This window comes from Babylonia areolata, chromosome 26 (assembly GCF_041734735.1).
Source record: "Babylonia areolata isolate BAREFJ2019XMU chromosome 26, ASM4173473v1, whole genome shotgun sequence".
Classification (NCBI taxonomy): domain Eukaryota; kingdom Metazoa; phylum Mollusca; class Gastropoda; order Neogastropoda; family Buccinidae; genus Babylonia; species Babylonia areolata.
Window position 1 is genome coordinate 951,764 of NC_134901.1, and position 24,343 is coordinate 976,106.

Below are 24,343 nucleotides of genomic sequence, written 5' to 3' on the forward strand. Positions count from 1 at the left end.
CTGTCTGACCATGACTGTTTTAACCACTCCGTTGTTGTTCCTGTCTGACCATGACTGTTTTAACCACTCCGTTGTTGTTCCTGTCTGACCATGACTGTTTTAACCACTCCGTTGTTGTTCCTGTCTGACCATGACTGTTTTAACCACTCCGTTGTTGTTCCTGTCTGACCATGACTGTTTTAACCACTCCGTTGTTGTTCCTGTCTGACCATGACTGTTTTAACCACTCCGTTGTTGTTGTTCCTGTCTGACCATGACTGTTTTAACCACTCCGTTGTTGTTCCTGTCTGACCATGACTGTTTTAACCACTCCGTTGTTGTTCCTGTCTGACCATGACTGTTTTAACCACTCCGTTGTTGTTGTTCCTGTCTGACCATGACTGTTTTAACCACTCCGTTGTTGTTCCTGTCTGACCATGACTGTTTTAACCACTCCGTTGTTGTTCCTGTCTGACCATGACTGTTTTAACCACTCCGTTGTTGTTCCTGTCTGACCATGACTGTTTTAACCACCCCGTTGTTGTTCCTGTCTGACCATGACTTGAACTGGATTATCACTGATTGAATGAAATGTACTGTTGCTGTTACATGAACAAAATGAAGAAAGTGTGCTGTCATTGTTCTGAACAGACAGAAAAACAACAGAAAACAATACCCCCACAAGGCGTCATGGCAGTCTGTTAAGCGTTGGACTTTGATCATGTGTTCACCAGAAATCAGGATTCAAGGCTTTGTTTTGGCATGCTGTCATGTGCTGGGAAAGGCATTTTGATTTCCTCACTCTACCCAGGTGTAAATGGGTAACTTAAATGGGGAAAGGTTAAAACGGCGTAAGGAGAGGATAGGGCCCCGCCCCACCTTGCTATGCCGAGTCCTAGACTCAGTGGGATGTGAATTCACTGCCCTTATGGCTGTTAAAGGCCATGGGATCTTTAACACTCATTTGCTCATTTTTGCTTTTTTTAGCTTTATTCCCTCTTTAGGGCGAGGGCTTGATGTAAAAAAGCATGTTACTTGCTTATCTATTACCCTCGTTAATAAAGATTTTGTCTTGTCTTGTCTTTGTCTTAACACCTCCCCCCACTCCTCCCCTCCCCCTGTGGACTGGTGGCAGGTGGACATGGAGGCCTTTCTGACGCTGACGGATGAGGACCTGAAGGAGCTGGGCATCCCCAACGTGGATTCCCGCCGCCAGATCCTGAAGGCCATCCGGGAGCTGAACTCAGGCAAGGGGCGAGAGAGGCAGCAGTTTGTGGACACCATGACCTCCTTCAACACCACTCTCAAGGCACGCACCTCCTCTGAACTTGGTGAGTCACCTTCCCATCTGTCATGGTAGTGAGAGTGTTGTTTGTCCACCGGCAAAAGTCTGCAGCAGAAAAATTCACTCTGATAGTTACACAAATATATAACACAAATACATAGATATACCTTTTTCCCAGGGCCTGACTAACATGCTGGGTTGTGCTGCTGTTCAGACATGTGCCTAGCAGACGTGGTGTGTCATATGGATTTGTCAAACGCAGCCATGCATCCTTGAGAAATGTACACTGAACAACTGACTGTTGGCTGTGAGGGGTTGGGGGAGGGGCGAGGGTGCGGGCAGTGTGGGTAGGGTGGTGAGCCTGTTGTCCCGCAGGGATAAAGTAGAAAGTAATGTCTGCAAAAGAAACTTTTCCTTACTCAGACTCAAAAGTTCCAAATTACCTAAAAGTATATTTCAGTGGTCTCTCACCTCATTCCTCAGTAAAACTGACACAGGAAAGTCTTGGGTTGGACAGACAGTGAGTGAACCCAGTTCCCAGTTGATGGCTGTATTACAGTTGCCTGGCCACAGGCGCCCAACTGTGGGGTTTCCACAGACTGTCATAAATTGGGGGGAGTTCCAGGCCAGTGTCACGGTTGAGGCCTGGCTTTCTTGTCTTGATTTGGACAGCATCTTGTGTCTTCCTCCTCCAGAAATGGGCTTCTGTGCACGGCATATCCCTTCCAGGCCAGTGCTATGATTGTGTGAAAAGCAGATTAGGAAGAAAGCAGGGTCACTTCTGGTTGCCTGGTCTTGGTCCCTAGCTCCGTGGGGAGTCGTCGGGACACTGCAGTATTGACTCGTGCACTAGCCTTCATTGTGGATGACAATACAGAGAGTCCGTGAGGGTGTGGGTTTGAATCCCGCTCTCGCCCTTTCTCCCAAGTTTGACTGGAAAATCAAACTGAGCGTCTAGTCTTTCGGATGAGACGATAAACCGAGGTCCCGTGTGCAGCACGCACTTGGCGCACTGAAAAAGAACCCATGGCAACGAGAGTGTTGTCCTCTGGCGAAATTACGTAAAATGAAATCCACTTTCATAGGTACACAAATATGTAAGCATGCACTCAAGGCCTGACTAAGCGCGTTGGGTTATGCTGCTGGTCAGGCATCTGCTCAACAGATGTGGTGTAGCGTGTATGGATTTGTCCGAATGCAGTGACGCCTCCTTGAGAAAGTGAAACTGAAAAGGAAGTGAAACTGTGGATGATCATGTGTGATTGATTGTGTCTCAGCAGATGTCAACCCTGTCCTCTCTTCAGTGTTGTCAGACCATGTTTTCCTTTGTCTGCCTCTTCTTCTCTTCCCCTCTGCTGTTCCTTGGAGGATGACTTTGGCAAGGCTTTTGATCTTGTGGTATGACCATACCATTTCAGTTTTTGTTTCTTCATGGTCAGTAGGTCGTCGTGTGATCCTGTATGCTGAGTGATGGTCTGGCGAATTTGCTGTGGTTAGATCTTCCTCATAAGAAAGTTTGCCCAGTGCTCTCTCAGTTTCCCCAGTTTAGTGGTCCTCACAGTCAGTGCATTGAATGTTGTAGACAGCCCCATGCTCCTTAACAATCACTCACTGTCTGTCCAACCCAAGGCTTTCTTTTGTCAGTTTTGGTCATGAAGGTGGTGAGACACCACTGAAATATGAGTATGTTAAAACTGTATGATTGTAAGTACGGAAAACATTCTGTACATATCCAGAATGTGGAGAAACTTGACCAGTGAACAGTTACTTCAGTCATTGCCTCCCTTGTGGAGGACCCAGACACTGAGCACCTTTTGCAGTTGATGTTGTGATCTTTCCATGTTGTAGTGGACTTTGCTTTTCTTCCATATTGGATTTGTTGCTTTTATGTTCATTTTTACTTTTGCTTCTTTATTTTAGCTTGTTGATAACAATCTGAGATTCAGCTGAATTGTCAGTTCAGTTAGCTTTATTATCTCTCAAAAGAAATTGCTGTATGGTAGCTGGTAAAGAGTTATTGTGATTTGTAAGACTGATTGGTATTGTCACCTTTATATCAATCAATCAGTTCAAGTATCCATACGAATCAATCAGTTTGCAGCAAGTGATCATCCATTATTTGTTGTTGGATTTTTACAGGGACGGAGAACGACAACCTTATGAGCTGGAACATCCAGGACGAACCTGATCCTCATTTACCCAGTGCCAAGTCTAGGTCATCCTAGCACCTGGAGCGCCCACCAGTGTGTGCAGACAGCTTTTCCTGTGTCATACGCTGGCCTGGTGTCAGATTCGAGTTGAATGCCTGTTTCTCCACACCAGCAGATTGCCAGATGTGTGACAGTTGTGCTGGATAGTAAGCGGGTTTTAATCATCTCTGACTACATTGGTAGTAAACTTGTCTGGCGGATCACATGAGAGAATACTTTAACATGGGAGATAATGATGACATGATAATTCATTCAGTACAGCCATGTTTTGGAAATCATGGCCACTCGGGCAAGTGTTTTGAATGTTCACATGACAGTGAAATGCATCCCAGTTTGTGTTCATCTGACTTTCAGAGTATCACAGGGGAGTGTGTGTGGAGGATACTGTGTGATGGGCAGTGAGCAATGTGGACAGAGAGAATGGTGGTGATTGTCATGCTGTGTGATGGGCAATGAGCAGTGTGGACAGAGAGAATGGTGGTGATTGTCATGCTGTGTGATGGGCAATGAGCAATGTGGACAGAGAGAATGGTGGTGATTGTCATGCTGTGTGATGGGCAATGAGCAGTGTGGACAGAGAGAATGGTGGTGATTGTCATGCTGTGTGATGGACAATGAGCAGTGTGGACAGAGAGAATGGTGGTGATTGTCATGCTGTGTGATGGGCAGTGAGCAGTGTGGACAGAGAGAATGGTGGTGATTGTCATGCTGTGTGATGGGCAATGAGCAGTGTGGACAGAGAGAATGGTGGTGATTGTCATGCTGTGTGATGGGCAATGAGCAGTGTGGACAGAGAGAATGGTGATTGTCATGCTGTGTGATGGACAATGAGTAGTGTGGACAGAGAGAATGGTGATTGTCATGCTGTGTGATGGGCAGTGAGCAGTGTGGACAGAGAGAATGGTGGTGATTGTCATGCTGTGTGATGGGCAATGAGCAGTGTGGACAGAGAGAATGGTGGTGATTGTCATGCTGTGTGATGGGCAATGAGCAATGTGGACAGAGAGAATGGTGATTGTCATGCTGTGTGATGGGCAGTGAGCAGTGTGGACAGAGAGAATGGTGGTGATTGTCATGCTGTGTGATGGGCAATGAGCAGTGTGGACAGAGAGAATGGTGGTGATTGTCATGCTGTGTGATGGGCAGTGAGCAGTGTGGACAGAGAGAATGGTGGTGATTGTCATGCTGTGTGATGGGCAATGAGCAATGTGGACAGAGAGAATGGTGGTGATTGTCATGCTGTGTGATGGGCAATGAGCAATGTGGACAGAGAGAATGGTGGTGATTGTCATGCTGTGTGATGAGCAGTGTGGACAGAGAGAATGGTGGTGATTGTCATGCTGTGTGATGGGCAATGAGTAGTGTGGACAGAGAGAATGGTGGTGATTGTCATGCTGTGTGATGGGCAATGAGCAGTGTGGACAGAGAGAATGGTGGTGATTGTCATGCTGTGTGATGGGACAGGAGTGAGCTCAGCTGCTGCTGTGTGGTGTGAAGCCATGAGAGAAAAGTATCTTGTGTATGCTTCAGGCATCATTGTTGGCACAGAGGGATTTTCTTTCATATCAGGAAGGGGATTGTCATCTGATTTTGGCCAAGAACAACAATGGTACTTTTGAATCTTTACCCTGCACACAACTGCATGTGGGCTCTTCAGTTTGTCCAAGTGCAAGAAAGCTTGCGTTAGCCATCAGTTTTAATTGATGTTGCATGATGAGATGGGAAAGAATTGGCCTTCTTGAGTCAGTTTTATGCTTTGGTTGTGAAAACCAGATATAAGGAAAAGCACGTATTGAATAGTTATAAACAAAACAAATCCAAAATGAAATAACCATAGAGAATGGCACACAACTTGGGCCAGTGGTACCAGGTAATATCAGCTTGAAGTTGTGTGCATGAAGAAGTTCTATCTCTTATTTTCTCTTCATCTTTCCGGATGAGGTGTGGGGCCACTGAGTCATGTGTGCATTATTTCCCCCATTTTCTTTCTCTGTTCCAAATTGCAGCTTGCAGTGTGAACCTTTTGTTACGTTTCACTCAGCCACTCTCGGCATTTCACAGTGTAAACACTTTAAGTAGAATGATACACAAACTTCCTCATTGTGTTTTTTCTTTCTTTTTTTGCAGAACTCACAGATCAGCACATTTCATGTTACACATTAAATGTGACATGAATAAATTGTCCCCCCTTAAAGGCTTGAAATTTTCTTGCTGCCCCATCATCCATGCCATTTCAGTGGTGTTACAGTTATCCCCAATCTCCCATACACATCCACAACCTGACTGATCAGCTAGAGTCCTGAAGTTCTGGGGTAATCTCCCATACACATCCACAACCTGACTGATCAGCTAGAGTCATGAAGTTCTGGGGTAATCTCCCATACACATCCACAACCTGACTGATCAGCTAGAGTCATGAAGTTCTGGGGTGAACTCCCATACACATCCACAACCTGACTGATCAGCTAGAGTCCTGAAGTTCTGGGGTAATCTCCCATACACATCCACAACCTGACTGATCAGCTAGAGTCATGAAGTTCTGGGGTGAACTCCCATACACATCCACAACCTGACTGATCAGCTAGAGTCATGAAGTTCTGGGGTGAACTCCCATACACATCCACAACCTGACTGATCAGCTAGAGTCATGAAGTTCTGGGGTAATCTCCCATACACATCCACAACCTGACTGATCAGCTAGAGTCATGAAGTTCTGGGGTGAACTCCCATACACATCCACAACCTGACTGAACAGCTAGAGTCATGAAGTTCTGGGGTGAACTCCCATACACATCCACAACCTGACTGATCAGCTAGAGTCATGAAGTTCTGGGGTGAACTCCCATACACATCCACAACCTGACTGATCAGCTAGAGTCATGAAGTTCTGGGGTGAGGGTTGGGGAGAAGAGAGGGAAATGACATGCTTTGACATGGAATATGTCTGAAGGACTGAAAAGCTTGACATGCTTTGACATGGAACATGTCTGAAGGACTGAAAAGCTTGTTTACTGGCCTCACGTCAATTCTTGAGGATGACGAAAATCAAATTGAGAATGAATCCCAACAATGCTTCAGAGAAGTTGACTACAGTTTGCTCCCCTTGTTCTGCTGAAGTGAAACCAAAATTTGTTCAGCTGCAGGACTTTTCAGCATAAAATGTTATGGGCATCACTCAATATTTGAATTGGAGCTGAAACTGAATGGTCTGCAACGTAAAGTGATGCAATGCCAAACCACAAACTAAGTCATTGCCATTTTTCTCAATATGATATTGTGAATATTTTGATGGTTGCCTGAATTTCTGTTTTTAATTCTCAGTGTGGTATGACGGTGATTATTGAATAGTGGTTTGTTTGAATGTGGTCAGTTTTTCATTCCAGATCAGTACAGTTAGTGAGAGATGATTGTTTTATGATAATAATCATTGTGTTTGCAAAACAGTTTTTTTTTGGTTTCTTTTTGAGAAAGTAGCACTAACAGTGACAAGGAGATGTGAGAATATTTAAATGATAAAATGAAAATGTTTCATTTGCAAAAGATGCAGTCATTTGCTTTTTGGAAGCTGTTATTTTTATATTTTGTTTTGGGGAAGGCCTGTTCTGACAATTTTTGAATCTGAATTTTTCATGTTGCTGCTGCTGTTCATTACATGTATCATTTTCCGTCCACATTTTATGACACATTGATATCAGTATTCACTTTCCGTCCATATTTGATCAACTTTACGCAATTTTCATGTAATATTCAGTATTTGGGTGGTTTTGTAACAGCCATTTTGTGGAACATACTATGTTTTTTTTTCTATCCACACATTTGCTTTTATCCTTGGAAGGTTCACTTTATCAGACCTGTGTCGGGATTGTCTTCATTCAGCAAGAAACTCCAAATTGTTTTGATGCTGTGCAGTTCCATTTGTAGTACAGGCAGAAATGACTTGTCAGATGTCTAGATCTTACATTCTGAAATTTGATGTTTTCTTGCCGAAGAGCAGTCTAGTTCATAAATATTGCCAGGAAAGCAGGGGCTGGTTTGAAAAAACTAAACAAACGAAAGACAAACCCAAAGGCGCAGGATTCCTTTTTGTTTGGACCATGTCCAGTTGAGAAGTGTGAACATACCAACCCCAAAATCTTACCATCAGATTATATGTACAGATTTGGAATTACTAGTGTGTGTTGCAGTCATCACAACACCATGACTGATGGAGAATATGCACTTGCACAGATCACTATTTTCCACTTTCTGCCCATGTAAACGTGGCGCAGTTCATGGAGGGCTGACAGCATTAATTTTGGTGGTTTTTTGAGGCAAGGTTCACCGTTGATCTTGATCGGTCTAAGTTTTGCTTACGACAATTTGCCATTTTTTCAGTTGAGTCCCCTTGCTCTTAAAAAAACAACAAATAAATTTGGACTCTTTCATAGCCAATTATGGACTTTTGCAAATGTGCAGTTTTTTGGGGGGGTGGGGGCGGGGGTTGTGGCTAGGTTTAGTGTTAATCTTAATCTTCTTGATTGGCGTCTAAGTTATGCTTGTGAAAGCTTGCTGTTTTTTCAGTTGAGCGTCCTTTCTCTACAGCCCCCCCCACCCCATAAAAAACAAACTTGGGCTCTTTCGTAGTGGGTTATGGACTTGTGCAAATGTGCACTCTGTTAGAGTTTATGCTTGTCATCAACCGTCATGTTTGTCCACCCATGAAATATGGTGCCCCCATTTTTTTTTCTCCCTCCATAACAGTCTGAGCCTTTAACATTAAAAGTCACTGATTTTTACGTTTTTCCACAACAAATACAGCTATTCTGAATTGTTAGGCACATATGCTTATAGCTGCCCTATTTTCCTCTGCAACAGATCATTTATTTGTGCCCGTGTCTTGCAGTCACAGCTGTTACATGTGGATGCCTTGGTAAATCTGTCTGGATTTTCCTGACTAGGCTGCTCCCAAAGGTTGCAGTTCTGTATACTTATTTTCCTCATCGGGTATGGTTCTAAAGACAGCGAGGGCAGGGAGGGATGAAATGGCACTAAGCAGAGATAGTACCAGTTAGGTAAATTTTCTTAATCTCGCCAGCTTTCATAAACAGCAATTTCTTTACCATCGTTTCTGAAATTCACTGGTTTCAATCCCCCCCCCCCCCCCCCGCTTTTTTTTTCAATAGTAATCTTGTAGATGGCTGCATGGATACTATTTTCTTTCATGTCACATTTCATGAATATCAGACTGCATCAGTTTTTATGTTTTAATTTTTAACACAATAACAGAGCAAGTCTGATTATACGCAGTGACGCCTCCTTGAGCTACTGAAACTGAAACTCAGTCTGATAGGAACATAAATGCACTGTTTCATTTAATTCTGTTGTATGTATTAGCTTTCTTTTTTTCCTGTGGAACAGCATAAGCTTTGCTTAAAAAATAAAGTTTCTTTGTTAATGCAAACTTTTTTTTTCTTTTTCTTTTTTATCTAGTTTGATGCAAACTTTTTTTTTCTTTTTTAATCCCATCCGTCCATCTTTCTGGTTTTACAGTTTGTTTTTTAATATTGATTTTGAGACTTTGTAAAGGACCAGATGGTCTTTGTGTTGTTATAATAACAAATCATCTTTTCTGAGTAAATCCATACAGTGTCACATAAGAGGTGCATTTATGAGTGGTAAATTTGTGTAAACTTAGTTAAGACATGTGGGCAATAGTTTTATTTCATTTGAACAAGAAAATCTGATTTGTTCAAATGTCCAGAATGTGATAAATCATAATTCTATTTTTGTTTTCAAAAGTATTTTAATTCAAAGCAGTCATCTGATCAAGTGTGAAAGAAATAAACCATAGAATTGTTGAAGGGTTGATTCAACCGAAACTATTTGTTCCTTGATTGGAGACTAGCAAGAGATAGTGCGCACGCATGTGTGTGTGTGTGTGTGTGTGTGTGTGTGTGTGTGTTTAATAAGTGGATAATATTTGGCGAAAAAAAATTGTGGATCAACATCTCTTCAAACAATTAATGAATATATACACACACACCAAATAATAGGCAAACAAAACCACCTTTATTATCAAAACCCAATTGTCACAAATATGCTGGTTAGACTTGTGTCTCTCTCTCTCTCTCTCTTCATACACTCAACACTTGTACAAGATGCAGTCTTGACTGCTTCTGACAGCACTCTCTCTTGCTCAACACACACACACATTTAGTTGCAGTCTTGAATTTCTACTACGTGTACCACAAGTAAAAACAAAACAACAACAACAAAGGGTGTAAACACATTTCATCAAATCTGGTTCTCGTACATTGATTCATCAGTCCTTCCAGTGTCAGATAGCGTCACAGTTCACTCTAACTGGTGTCCACATGTTCAGATCAGTGTTGCCACATCTCACGGAGGACTGCCAGTGCCAGAACCAGAAGTCAGCTGTGCGGAGGTATGGAGGATTTACATGGCTGGCTTGGGAGTCATGGTCAGAAGGATTCCAAACCGTTTTTTGATGGTGATGCGCTCAGCAGAGAATTTGTCGTCGGGCGAGAACCTCGCAGGGTGCGCCGACAGTGTGGGCCTTCCATTGGGGTCCACCTTCTGCACCAACACAAGAACAAAACAAACCATTCTTTTACCTAAAAAACTAAGATCTCGACATAATGTCAATCCCTCAAAAAGTAAGGTCCCTAAAAAACTAAGGTCAAAGGTCCCTTAGCCTTTTATGGCCATTGGGCAGCCAGTTATTGGAGTTAATATTCATGGTGTCTAAGCCTTAACCTAGCTCAGGAAAGTGGGGCCCAATCCTCTCCTCCACTGTCTTCACCATCCCTAACCAAAGTCTGGTACCTATGCACACCTGGCTGGCCTGAGGAAAATGAGAGTGCCTTTTCCAAGGACACAACAAGTCAAAACAGGACCTCGAACCCTGATCACGGGATCAGAAGTCCAATGTCTGACGGATTCTGCCACAGCAACTCTAGAAACTAAGACCACAACATTAGTATTATTATAAGATAATTACATTAAATGATTTATTTTTCCCAAAATAAGCCTAGAGATAAAAAAAAAGAAAAAAGTTTGTTCAATGTTGGTTGCATCATGGGCCTTATATCATTGCATAACTTTCGTGCATAAGAACAAAATTTAGACTGATAATAAGTGATATATACTTTATAGTTTGATGGGAACATGAACATGAAGTGGTTTGGCTTTATCAGCTGATATACATTGATTTTAAGTACTTATGGCTTGTTCAATACTTTTTAACTAAGTGTGTATCTTGAGCAAAGGCTTTACTTAAATGTGATGCTTCGAGTAGTCATGGAGGCCGCAATTTTGAAAAGATTGTGAAACTGTTTTCCAACACATTTGTGTGTCCAAAGATAGCACAAGTTGCAGAGACAATGATCTGACTATCTGACTGACAGTCGCAGCTTTTGAAAATGATGAATGTGATGGGCCTGCAATTTGAATCACACAACATCAGTCACTTCTCACAGTTCTAAACAGAGCAGTCCTGAAGTTAGCTTTGAACACAGTCCATCTGATGTCACAATTGACCTCTTTCTGTTTCCCTTCTAGAAAGCCAGACCCAATATGGTGGTATCCTGTGTTGTGCCGGACCGAAAGTTTAAATAAAATAATTGCTTTAGTTTAATGTGTAGATATGTTTAGTACAATGTATGGTTCTGTAGCTATTCACCCATTTGCCAGGTTTTAATTTTAGACACAGCATGATGCTATTCCACTGTGTGGTCCCCTTTAAATGAGGATGAATGTGTTGGAATAACTCTTGATATAATATTACATTGTGTTGCTCCCTAAAAAAAAAACTATTAGAATTAAATACAGTCACTTTCAAATAAGGATAAACAGAAGAGTCACTTTCAAATAAGGATAAGTAAAAGTTTGTTCTATAATTTATTCTATGTGTTTTATCACATGCCTTGGATATACATATGAACAAGACACTGGTCAATAATCCACTGATATATATTTTAAAAACAGTTTTGGATGAATAACCTGAAAAGTGGTACAGTATTTATGAATACATTGTGAAAATTCAGTCAATAGAAACATTTAAAACTCATAACACACTAATAGCAGAATAAAGAAAGTAGAAACAGTTTCAGCTGTTTTGTGACCAGGACAACTAAAGTGGTACACTGACTTAGATCCAACCTTGCACAGCCGGAGTTGCACATGCAGAATCATAATAAATAATGGGTCTCAAGAGTATTTAAAACCTTACTTGGTCACCTCAGCATTGGGCTCACTGGCAGTCAACCACTGACAAAATTGATAAAGTGATGTGGAATGAAGGGAAAGTCCGGAAGGTCTTGTGCAGTGCAAGTGAGAACTGCTGACTGCAAAAATGAACATTCTGATTCTGTCTATGCATAAGAACATTACAAACTTGACTTCTTTCTTCTTTACCATAATAGTATCAATAGTATTTTGTAATTATACAAACAATGTAGCTGGCCACACCCAGCTGTGATACAATAATACAGTAAGACTATGCAATATACCCCTTTATTTATATATATTACTGAAGACATGCAAAGTGCAGTGTTCATGCATCAGGACTAGCAATGTAGACGACAGCTCTGCTAAATAAAATGGGTGGCTGACTGAAAGGGAAATAATGCACTGTGTTGCTGCCATTGGTTTTAAACATGATACATTTTACATAATCTGCCTCAAATTTATACAGGGAATATTCAAACTGAAAAACGTGAGTCTAACAGTCTTACAATTCTTTATTTTACACGATGATTTGCCAAAGACAACATTCTGATTTTTTCGCTACCAATTAACTAGGCAACTGGTTGTGAGTGGTGCAGCTTGATAGGTAGTCTCAGGTGGCCAGCCATGTGTTCTTTCAATCTTTGTGATTGAAATAGTCCAGTGTGCAAACTCTGGATGAAAAACACTTACCTTCAAAGTGTAAACCCGTTTGCCCTGGTCGTCCAAATAGTACATCATATACATTGTTGCAGAATTCTGGATTCTCAACTGGTCAAAAGCGACAGGAAGCACGTGTCTTCTAAATCACAAGCGAGACTTGGCACGAGATTTCCAAAAATCTGTTTGGTCTCACACCATAGTTACATTTCTTTCCCGCGAAAAGTCCTGCCTTTGATTTTGTTTCTTTCCGCAGTAAATTATATGTGAGTAATCCGGACAGCGCAAAGCCTTTCATAAATATTAACAGTTCACTTTCTTAATTTGCATTCTATCGTAAGAAGAAAAAGTTTAAGATTTTAGTGGTTCTCTCCCTACATCGTCGATGTGCTTTTTGTTTTGTGATGTTGAGAAGATGATATCAAAGTAAAATAAGATATTTAACAGAATGGAAACAGACACTGTTCAGAAAGCTGTAAAACAGTTACTATAAATGCTTCTACTGCTGCCTTAGTTGAGTCAAATTTAGGTTGTGTCAAAATTAGTAATTGTTGGTCATAAGCTGATCCAAATCCTTCAAGAACCATAGCAAAACCTACTTCATCACTTCCAATCTTACCAACGCCACCTTCTGTTATATGAATATGGAGGCAAAGACTGACAAAATCAATGGACTTTTATAAGCAGGTATATACTTAATTTTGCTAATTTTATTCAAACGAAATCAAAGAACAGAAAAAAATGGTATTACCAAATATAATAAAGACAAAGGTTTTCAGATAACTTTATTTCTGGCTTTCAATAAATTGAATCTCGTGTTTTGATATCTGAAAAGAAAAAAAAAAGAGTTTATAAAGAAACAATCATATTTGTTTGAGGGACAGAGCAAGGTTTGAGAGGAACATTCGAAACAATGCCAAGTACCCCCTTTCTCCCTCTTTCTCTCTCTTTCTCTCACACGCATGTGCCTGATGCCCCCCTCCGCCCCCCCTCCCCACACACGGACACACATACACACACGCGCGAGTGCGCACTGCCACGAAACACATTAACAAAACACACATAATAATATCCATTAATTTTTGTTTCTGTCACTTTGCATACTGTATTTTTTATGTTTTTGCATTTGGGAGGTTGATCCTTCACCACGTGTGGCTATTTCCAGCCTAACCACTTCACTCTCTCATCTCCAATGAACACTGAGTTCAAGTCTGGGAAACAATGATATTGAAATAATTGGACGTTTCAATATTTGCGATCAATGAAATTATCATATCAATATGGATACACTGTGATCAAGTCCTTTTGCGACTACGTCGTTTACGGTAATAGGGTGTCTCAGTTTATTCACTCACCCTACGTAAAAATAGGGACGCATTACAAAACTGATGTAAACCTTGCAACTCAGATAAATACAATTTACACAGAATGAAGTTTCGAAGACAGACAAATCATGTCACTGCATTAAAAACAACAACGAAAAGGACTGTTTTCTCATGAATATATAACATAAAATCGCTGTTTATTTTGCGTGATAATCTTTTGTTGGGTAAACATTTGTAAGACGCACCGTAAGCTCGTCACATTGGCGAGTGAGCAAGCAGTCGCTCAGCAAGCGGTTCTGCGGGGCTGTGACGGACTTCTGCTAGTAAGTAGAGAGTGACCAATTATTTTTGGCTTTTGTGCTGATATTAGAGCACTTACAGTAATAATGCAATGCTGTGACATATTGATGTTGTGACATTCCCATTTTGTGGTCATTTATTGAGGTTGCGAAAGGTTGCATCAGACTTCTTTCAGTTTTATAGCAGACGGCTGACAGACAAGCAACTTCCCGCAATCATTCAACCGTGGTTGGTGAGCCAAGCGGTTTGTGTCGAACATTTCAAAAACAACTCCCACTCTGGAGCAGGTAAAACAACTGAGATATATTTATGTCACGGGTGAAACAGAACGCGCAGCTGGCAGGTTTAGTTCTTCATTCTTTGACACATACGTGCCGGTATCCAGTGGACCGCAAACAATCACCGACTGACAGATCAGGAACTGTTGTCATGGGCATTGAGAGGCTGCTCATCATTCAAAACAGTGGCAGTACTGGATGACGCAACCGTGCACTGATGAGTGACAGACGGTTTGATGCAGTACTAAAAGTTTGGTCGTTCAAACACAACTGTGACGGTAGATAACCAGTGATAGTGTATTTTTCTTGCCAGAATGAGTATTTATTACACTTGCAAACATATGTCAGAATGTGAATGCTTGCACATGTGTTGTATGTATGCATGTATGGACATTCACATACACACACATAGTGGAAAGACATATGGTTATTTTGGACAAATAGCAAATGGTCATAAAAAGAACTGTCTTGTGAATGTTTTTTGAAAGAAGAGAACCTTGCTTACAACACAGAAATATTCCTGGTTCTATTTTTCACCTTTTTCCTATACCTGCCACTGAATGACTGATACTCAGTCCCACAAACTGAAAAAAAAGAAAAAAAGAAATGAGGAGCTGGATGTTGAGACTGACACATATGGTGATATGCATAGTGCTACTAGCTAGCAACATTTCAGGTTGTCTTTTCTTGCATTGCTATTGTTTTATAAATCAGGAAGCTTAACAGGTGATTTAAACAAATACATATAGTCTTTAACAGAACCAGCATTACTGTATTATCTGGAGAAGTGAAATATAGATCTATATTGAATGATTTAGCAGACCAGGTCTTTTGATAGAAAACTTAATAAACTGGTCCATTCACTGATACTAGTGATAGGGTATAAAAACAACAAATCTACAAATCAGACATTGACCACCTCACAAATAGGGTGACAGCATTTGACCTCCATTTGGTCTAATCAGGAAGACATTTTGACCTGCCTGATATTTACAATATATATACATGCACACAACATACTATAGTATCAAGTAGAATTCATTTGTTTTGGACTCTGCCCTGTGTGCTGGCCTAAACATGCTGAGGCACATAGGATATTTGTGTGTGTCCCAGTGTGAAATGAATTTTTAAAAATTTGAATTGCTGGCTAACGGGAGTGCACAGGGAAAGAAAAGGGAAATAATGTTTAATTACACATAATTAACCGTGACCCACTAGTGCAGAATGTTACCAGTACATATTATTAGATATGTGTTTGTGTGTGTGTGTTTCCAGGACATTTATACTTGGTGTAGAGGTGCTGAGCAAGACACACCACAATAACCATCATGGACTCCAGTTTGACAGGAAATCAGATTCGTCAAGCGTTCATCGACTTCTTCAAAGAAAAAGAACATATCTATGTTCATTCTTCTTCCACAATCCCTCTGGATGACCCGACTCTCTTGTTTGCCAATGCTGGTATGAACCAGGTGAGGTTCTGTGTGTGTGAATGTGTGTTCTCCCTGCACATGTACACACTTTTTTTTTGTGACCATGCTTTTATCTTGTTTTCACACAGCATAAGTCACTCTTCTTGTCTCAGATCATTTAAGAAACATCTCAGGACCCATAATTTTGTCAAGGTTTTACAAATAATACTCTGTCTCTCTCTGTCTTTAACTGAGTCTTCTCTCGTGTGCATCATTCTATGGTGTGTTAAGATTTCATCTGACTGTTCATGCTATTGTGATTTGTCATGGGCTTTGTGCCATAGTAGATAAAGCGCTTTTGATAGAAATGGCCAGTTATTATTTTTACATGAAGATAAAGATGACAGTGGATTGGAACAACTTGAGTGACAACCAGCTGCTGGCAAGGGTGCAGGACCACTATCAGAGTGACAGCAGCTTGCGCACTGTGTAGAAAGCTACACCCCCACCCCACCCCTGTCCCCCCATGTGTCTAGCCGATCAGGCTCGTAAAGTGTATCCCATCAAAGTCAAAGACAGCAATAAGTAAATAGTTATAGGATTTTACAAATGGCATGAAGTAAATGGAGGATTTTACAAATGGCGTGAGACCGTGCAAGTTGAGATGCTTCCTCATACAGCATGCTTCAGTATATGCTGGATAGAAACTAAAGAAAGTGCTTTATAAGGTAACGGAGGAGGGGCTGAGAGATCTGTTTGTGACTTTTTTTAAAAAACCTTTTCCCAGTTTTTTTTCCAGTCTAAATCTCCATAAGTTTAATGCAGTGATGTGGAAAATGTATTCACGAATCTGAAGAAGAGGAAGGAGTTATGTGGCTGCTTCCTCTGTCCTCATCCTCATCCACTTTATGACTATAGATTTTATGTTGTCAGCATGCAGCAGTATTTGCCTGCATAATGCAAGTTTTCAACTGCTGTTTTTGTTTTTTTCCTTTGATCTAAATCTTTCACAATTTTGGTGCTTTTCTTCTCTTATAGATAGAGAAAACAACCTTTCACCAACAGGTTTAAATACTTAGTAAATTAGTATAGAAAACCCAAGAAACGATGTTGAAAAGGAACTGGGATGAAATACTTAACAGGGAGAGTGTGTATGAATAGTGTTATATGTCAAAAAAGGTAATCGTGGTCTTGTCTTTTTGTAAGTGAAGAAAATATTACGGTTGAGCAATAAGCCGGGGTGGGACATCGGCTGGTCAAGGAAGTAGAAGTCTAGAAAGTTTAGGGAAGGGCATACACTTCTAGAAAACCCCTAGAAAGAAAGCGCTAAAAAGTCCATATGGTTTAGATTGTGCAGGCTGCATACAATCAAACACTGGCTGGCTTCTACATTGACTACATTATTTGCTGTTTCAGGCACATATGGAACATGAACAGCTTAAAAAAAAGTTTGAAAAATCAGTGTTTCAGCACAAAAAAAGTGCATTTATTCATTGATCTATAAACAGTGGTTGTGGTTTTTCATTTTTTTTAAAAAAAGAAGAAAAAAAAAAGGAAAAAAGAAAGGAAGTGCACATGCAAGAAAGCATCTTTGGTCATGTATGGTGCTCTTTACATTGGCTTGGCTGCATGCAAGGCTGTTTGCCTATTCACTATCATTTCATATCATGCCCCCGAGAGTAAACCTATGCAAATTCCCAAGCGGTCCTTAACTTTTTGTGAACCCTGTATCAAAGTGATTGTTGTGTTCAGTTCAAGACCATCTTCCTGGGCACGGTGGACCCAAACAGCGACCTGGCCAAGATGAGGCGTGTGGCCAACACCCAGAAGTGCATCCGTGCTGGGGGCAAGCACAATGACCTGGATGATGTCGGCAAGGATGTGTACCACCACACCTTTTTCGAGATGCTGGGCAACTGGTCGTTTGGTGACTACTACAAGGTATTGCTTGTTCGTTGGTGACTACTACAAGTTATTGTCTTGTTTGATGTTCGTTGGTTGTTTGGTGACTACTACAAGGTATTGTCTTGTTTGATGTTTGTTGGTTGTTTGGTGACTACTACAAGGTATTGTCTTGTTTGATGTTCGTTGGTTGTTTGGTGACTACTACAAGGTATTGTCTTGTTTGATGTTCGTTGGTTGTTTGGTGACTACTACAAGGTATTGTCTTGTTTGATGTTTGTTGGTTGTTTGGTGACTACTACAAGGTATTGTCTTGTTTGATGTTCGTTGGTGGTTTGGTGACTACTACAAGGTATTGTGTTGTTTGATGTTCGTTGGTGGTTTGGTGACTACTACAAGGTATTGTCTTGTTTGATGTTGGTTGGTTGTTTGGTGACTACTACAAGGTATTGTCTTGTTTGATGTTCGTTGGTCGTTTGGTGACTACTACAAGGTATTGTCTTGTTTGATGTTTGTTGGTTGTTTGGTGACTACTACAAGGTATTGTCTTGTTTGATGTTCGTTGGTGGTTTGGTGACTACTACAAGGTATTGTCTTGTTATTTGGTGATGACTACAAGGTATTGTCTTGCTTGTTGTTTGTTGGTCATTTGGTGACTGCTACAAGGTATTGCTTGTTGTTTGTTGGTGACTGCTACAAGGTATTGCTTGTTGTTTGTTGGTGACTGCTACAAGGTATTGCTTGTTGTTTGTTGGTGACTACTACAAGGTATTGTTTGTTGTTTGTTGGTGACTACTACAAGGTATTGCTTGTTGTTTGTTGGTGACTACTACAAGGTATTGTTTGTTGGTGACTACTACAAGGTATTGTTTGTTGGTGACTGCTACAAGGTATTGCTTGTTGTTTGTTGGTGACTGCTACAAGGTATTGCTTGTTGTTTGTTGGTGACTACTACAAGGTATTGCTTGTTGTTTGTTGGTGACTACTACAAGGTATTGCTTGTTGTTTGTTGGTGACTACTACAAGGTATTGTTTGTTGGTGACTACTACAAGGTATTGTTTGTTGGTGACTACTACAAGGTATTGTTTGTTGTTTGTTGGTGACTGCTACAAGGTATTGTTTGTTGTTTGTTGGTGACTACTACAAGGTATTGTTTGTTGTTTGTTGGTGACTGCTACAAGGTATTGTTTGTTGGTGACTGCTACAAGGTATTGTTTGTTGGTGACTGCTACAAGGTATTGTCTTGCTTGTTATTCGTTGGTCGTTCAGTGACTACTACAAGGTATTGCTTGTTCGTTGGTGACTGCTACAAGGTATTGTTTGTTGTTTGTTGGTGACTACTACAAGGTATTGTTTGTTGTTTGTTGGTGACTACTACAAGGTATTGTCTTGCTTGTTATTCGTTGGTCGTTCAGTGACTACTACAAGGTATTGCTTGTTGTTTGTTGGTGACTACTACAAGGTATTGTCTTGCTTGATGTTCGTTGGTTGTTTGGTAATTACTACAAGGTATTGTCTTGCTTGTTGTTTGTTGGTCGTTTGGTAATTACTACAAGGTATTGCTTGTTCGTTGGTGACTACTACAAGGTATTGTCTTGCTTGTTGTTCGTTGATCATTTGGTGACTACTACAAGGTATTGCTTGTTATTTGGTGACTATTACAAGTCCTTGTTCTGTTGGCTTGTGGCTGTCAAGCTTTGTTGTAATGTGAAAAACAGTCCTTTTAACATGACCCATTGATGTCGACTAAAAGCGCCTGTGGCGGTGCACTGTGTAGTCAACTAAGGTCACCTATGGTGGTGAAAGAGTTAAAGAGGGATGGCTTCTATCATTGCAGAAAGAAGTGTGTACGTGGGCATGGGAGTTGCTGACGGATCGCCTCAAGTTGGAGAAGGACCGTCTGTACGTCACCTACTTTGGGGGGAACCCAGCAACTGGTCTGGAGCCTGACGAGGAAGCACGACAGATCTGGCTGAATCTGGGGTAAGGGGTGTATCTGTGGATGTTTTATATCTGGCTGAATCTGGGGTAAGGGGTGTATCTGTGGATGTTTTATATCTGGCTGAATCTGGGGTAAGGGGTGTATCTGTGGATGTTTTATATCTGGCTGAATCTGGGGTAAGGGGTGTATCTGTGGATGTTTTATATCTGGCTGAATCTGGGGTAAGGGGTGTATCTGTGGATGTTTTATATCTGGCTGAATCTGGGGTAAGGGGTGTATCTGTGAATGTTTTAGATCTGGCTGAATCTGGGGTAAGGAATGTGCATGTGAATGTTTTAGATCTGGTTGAATCTGGGGTAGGGTGTGCACCCTTGGATGCTGTAGACTTAGTTCACTTTGACCCAGTGACTTCATAAAATGTGATCATAGAATATATTTAGAGATAGCAGATATATTGTGGGTAATTTAAAACAATGTAAAGAGAGGATTAGGTCCTGTCACACACAGTGTGATATGAAATCTCTGCTACAATGGCCATAAAGGCTCTGGGGCCTTTAACTTACTTTAACTTTAAATATATATTATGGAAATTAAGGAATTTGGTTGTATTTAATGTCTGTTTACAAAATGTGATATTTGAATGTATGTGGGTGTTGTGGATATTGTAGATTTCAGGTTGATTTGATATCTGTTCACAAAATGTGATATTAAGATATAGTTTGATATTACAGATATATTGTCAACATTACATATATATCCAATTTTGATTGAAATGTCCATTTACAAAATGTTATTCTAGAATATATAGAAACTGAGTGTGTATGCATGCCTTTCTGTATGTTTGTGTGATTCGCCTTCCTGCTGGTACTGTATATACTGCAAACTTTCCATAACTACATAAAGGTAGGTGCTGTAAAACATTTGACTCACTTGTGTAAACAAAGTGAGTGTGTTATATAACCCGGTGTTCGGTTGTCTGTGTGTGTGTGTGTTGCCATTTTCTCTGGAAATACTGTCTGCCAATACCAAATTTGGCTTAAACAGAGTAGGAAAAAAATCTTCACAGTCATACCAATAATAGGTTGTAAGTCTCCTGAATTAAGCTGTATTTCTGGATCATTAACGGTTTATTTCATTGAGATTTGTTCCAAAATCCAAAAGTCTAAAAAAAAAACAAAAAACCAAACAAAAACCGCTTCCCACTGAGTTGCAGGAATGTAGGTTGTGTTTGGTAAGAAGACAAGATGACCTCATTTTTCTTGTTCACAATTGAAAAGAAAGAAATATAAATTCTGGTCAGAACACATACAGTGATACTAACTACAGCAATGACATGTTTACTGCATATAGATATTCTAAAGTGGACACTGAATGAACTGCAATGAACATAGAAGAAAAATATAATCAATCGTTTCTTTCTGCCTGTTGTAGACTGGTTCGTGTAGATCTAGAGATCTACCATGTGTTGCTATGTGCTTGAAGCGAAGGCAGCGTCTCCTTTACCGAAATAAAAGAATGATCGAGATATAATAAAACACACAAAAAACATGATTTAAACGGCGTTATTACGTCCAATACAATCACATCGATTTATCACATGAAGGTAAAAAACATGGCTTTAAATAGTAAATTTCATCAAATGACGTCAGATGCGTTGCAGCTGTGGGAATAAGTCTGCTAGCTTCGGAACTGAACATGCATGGTTCGATCCCGCTTGCATGCCTTTTCTTCTTCTTTTCTCTCCCAGGTTTATTTTATATATATATATATAGAGAGAGAGAGAGAGAGAGAGAGTACAGAACACTTTTTAATGATTTTTTTTTTTACTCTTCTTTTTTCCTCATGATTCCTTTACTGGATAAAGTGCGAAGCACAAGTGAGTCTTGCAGGCCTTGCCTCTTGTTGTTTTAATTCTCTGCTATATGTGTGCATATATGAAACTGAATGAAAGAAGTGAGAATTCATACACTGTATCAGAGACTTCATAATGGTACATTTGTACATGAATAGTCATCTGTGATTCTCCCTCTGTTGACCAACTTAAGATGTTTCAATTGTATAACTGAAATAAATATTTAAGTATCAGTAATCTGATAGGAGGGAAAGAGTTTTAATCGTACAACTGAAAATATTGTGTTAATGATAGTAACATGTTAGACTGGAGAGAGAGAGAGTTTTAATTACATTACTTTAAGAGATTGTTTATCTTAGTGATAGTAATCTGATTGAACAGAACTTTTATATTTTTAATCCTAATCTGTTTTACTGGAGAGAAAGAGAACCATCATTTGTGTCAGAAGTCACATTTCTTTATAAGCCTATGTGTCACTAGGTAGAAGTCCCAAATGATTTATCAAATTGCCTTTTTGACAGTTTACCCCCAGAACGCATCATGCCATTCGACATGAAGGACAACTTCTGGGAGATGGGGGAGGTGGGTCCCTGTGGCCCGTGTTCGGAGATCCACTACGATCGGATCGGCGGCCGTGACGCCCGTCACCTGGTTAACATGGACGATCCTGACGTGTTGGAGATCTGGAACCTGGTGTTCATCCAGTTCAACAGGTAACCTGGATCACACCTGCTTTTATCCACAGGGTTTGGAAAGTTTTCCCGTGGGGATGCCAGGGGATCTTTCGGTTATAGGTAGTCCTCACTCCACAGTTAGCCCTCGCTCTTTTGCTGCCTCTAGACCTCACATATGGGATGAGCTCCCTTTTTCACTTCTGTCAGTTCTCTGTGCCCAGCTGGTTCAAGTCTGGCCTGAAAACTTGCCTCTTTCCAAAATAACACCCCCACCCCCACCCCCACCCCCACCCATCCAATGCCCTTCCCTCCCTCTTCCATGTTCACAGTTTCTTTTTCTTCTTACATGTGTTTATGAGTTTTATCTTCCATCTTTCTGAATCACAGCCGTGCATGTGTGTGACTGACTGGTGTGTAAGCACAGCACCTTGATATGTCTGCACAAGATGTAAGATTATTATGAGAGTATTATGGGTTTTTTTGTGTTTTTTTTTGTTTTTTTTTTTTCATCTTCAGGTTCTGCAGGGTAGACAGTGAAAATGTTTTCAACCCAGAGATGGCCCTGTGAGCAACAATGATAAATAGACACATTCTGTTGAAGCATTTGAAGGAGTTTGTAACTGATAAACAACAAAGAATGGACTGGAGCCAGGGTCCCAGCGTAACGTTCTGTCCATTGTTTCTCTCTTGACCCAGGATGTGAATGAAGATCACGACTCCAGTTTGCTTTGTGACTCTTATGTTTTGAAAATACAAATACAGAATCTAGTGTTGTGACAGGTTAGTGTACATTTTACTGTTTAGTATGTTGCTGGATGAAAGGACCTTTTGCAGGTACAAGTGGTTTTTCATGTGCATGATGGTTTTGACCTCGCCAGGTAGGAGAGCCACATTCCGTTTTTTGGAGATGTGCATGCTGGGTGTGTTCTTGTTGCCATAACCCGCTGAACACTGACTTGGCTTAACACAATCTATAACATGCGCATTTGATGTTGTGCATGAGCATGCACATGAAGGGGCTTCAGGCAGTATCAGGACTGCTCTGCTCATGTGTTGAATCAAGAGATCAGAAAAAGTCTTTACTTCTTCTTCTGCGTTCACTCGTATGCACACGAGTGGGCTTTTACGTGTATGACGGTTTTTACCCCGCCATGTAGGCAGCCATACTCCGTTTTCGGGGGTGTGCATGCTGGGTATGTTCTTGTTGCCATAACCCACCGAACGCTGACATGGATTACAGGATCTTTAACGTGCGTATTTGATCTTCTGCTTGCATATACACATGAAGGGGGTTCAGGCACTAGCAGGTCTGCACATTATGTTGACCTGGGAGATCGTAAAAATCTCCACCCTTTACCCACCAGGCGCCGTCACCGTGATTCGAACCCGGGACCCTCAGATTGACAGTCCAACGCTTTAACCACTCGGCTATTGCGCCCGTCAAAGTCTCTACCAAGAACCCACCATGTGCTGTGACTGGGACAAAAACCCCAAGACCCTCTGACTGATAGCTGAATGCTTTAACCGAAACAATGATTATTTAAACCTCGTCTCAAAACTCACCTTTTCCCTCAGCAGTAAGTTCAGTTGTGGCAGGTCCACTTCCTTTGTGTTAGCTGTGCTTGACTATGTGTGTATACATATGTACGTGTACATAACTACATGCATGTATATGAATGTGTATTGTGTATGCGTGTGTTTATGTAAGTTTGTGCCTGCCTATATGTGCATATGTGTTAGGGTAGCTGTTAGATACACATGTATGTTAAAATGTATGTATGCAGTGTGTGTGTGTGTGTGTAGTCACATTTTGGTGTGTGTTTGTAACATAGATGTAATGTTTTATGTTAACAAGAGCGTTTTTGTAAAGCACCTAGAGCAGATTTCTGGATAGTGTGCTATATAAGTATCCATTATATGATTATTATTATTATTATTATTTGGACGATCAGGGAAACTGACGGCAAACTGACACTGCTGCCCAAAAAACACATCGACTGTGGGATGGGTCTGGAGCGTCTGGTGTCGGTCATCCAGCAGAAGACGTCCAACTATGACACAGACTTCTTCGTACCCATCTTCGATGCCATTCAGCAGGTGAGACAGAGCTACACCTGTCAGCAGGTGTTAGGAGTAATTTGTATAGACCTACACCTGTCAGCAGGTGTTTAGTATTTTGTATAGACCTACACCTGTCAACAGGTGTTGGAGTGATTTGTATCTTATAGACCAACATTGTGAACAGGTGTTTGGAGTAATTTGTATAGACCTACACCTGTCAGCAGGTGTTTGGAGTA

The 24,343-nt window shown here is 40.8% G+C and overlaps 3 protein-coding genes across 7 annotated transcripts in view; 2 read left to right on the plus strand and 1 right to left on the minus strand.

Moving 5' to 3' along the window:
* The window catches only part of LOC143300163 (ankyrin repeat and SAM domain-containing protein 6-like), a 60,201-nt gene extending 50,869 nt beyond the window's left edge, over positions 1-9,332 (plus strand). For all 4 annotated transcript variants that reach the window (XM_076613710.1, XM_076613712.1, XM_076613713.1 and 1 more), the window contains exons 16-17: positions 1,115-1,310; positions 3,404-9,332. In XM_076613710.1, coding sequence (XP_076469825.1) covers positions 1,115-1,310; positions 3,404-3,489 — 282 coding nt within the window. In that variant the 3' untranslated portion in view covers positions 3,490-9,332. The remainder of the gene's footprint in view (positions 1-1,114; positions 1,311-3,403) is intronic.
* A 168-nt stretch (positions 9,333-9,500) lies between these two features.
* Positions 9,501-12,525, minus strand: LOC143300483 (H/ACA ribonucleoprotein complex subunit 3-like). Its single transcript, XM_076614191.1, has 2 exons — positions 12,394-12,525; positions 9,501-10,050 (listed from the first exon to the last, which is right to left on the minus strand). Exons 1-2 carry the CDS (start codon positions 12,445-12,447, stop codon positions 9,910-9,912), a joined length of 195 nt encoding a protein of 64 aa, XP_076470306.1. The 5' UTR covers positions 12,448-12,525; the 3' UTR covers positions 9,501-9,909.
* A 1,325-nt stretch (positions 12,526-13,850) lies between these two features.
* LOC143300859 (alanine--tRNA ligase, cytoplasmic-like) overlaps positions 13,851-24,343 on the plus strand; it is a 47,318-nt gene continuing 36,825 nt past the window's right edge. The window contains exons 1-6 of one of the 2 annotated variants that reach the window (XM_076614824.1): positions 13,851-14,008; positions 15,539-15,735; positions 17,428-17,616; positions 19,416-19,561; positions 21,894-22,085; positions 23,999-24,143. In XM_076614824.1, the coding sequence (XP_076470939.1) occupies positions 15,592-15,735; positions 17,428-17,616; positions 19,416-19,561; positions 21,894-22,085; positions 23,999-24,143 (816 nt within the window). In that variant the 5' untranslated portion in view covers positions 13,851-14,008; positions 15,539-15,591. Of the gene's footprint in view, positions 14,009-14,134; positions 14,273-15,538; positions 15,736-17,427; positions 17,617-19,415; positions 19,562-21,893; positions 22,086-23,998; positions 24,144-24,343 lie in introns of those variants that run through there. The other variant, XM_076614825.1, reaches the window with a different exon arrangement.

Coding starts and splice junctions, on each gene's coding strand:
- LOC143300483 (XM_076614191.1), bottom strand. CDS start 12,447: ATGTATATGATGTACTATTTGGACGACCAGGGCAAACGGGTTTACACT. Junction 10,051..12,393: donor AACGGGTTTACACTTTGAAG/GTAAGTGTTTTT, acceptor GTGTTGGTGCAG/AAGGTGGACCCCAATGGAAG.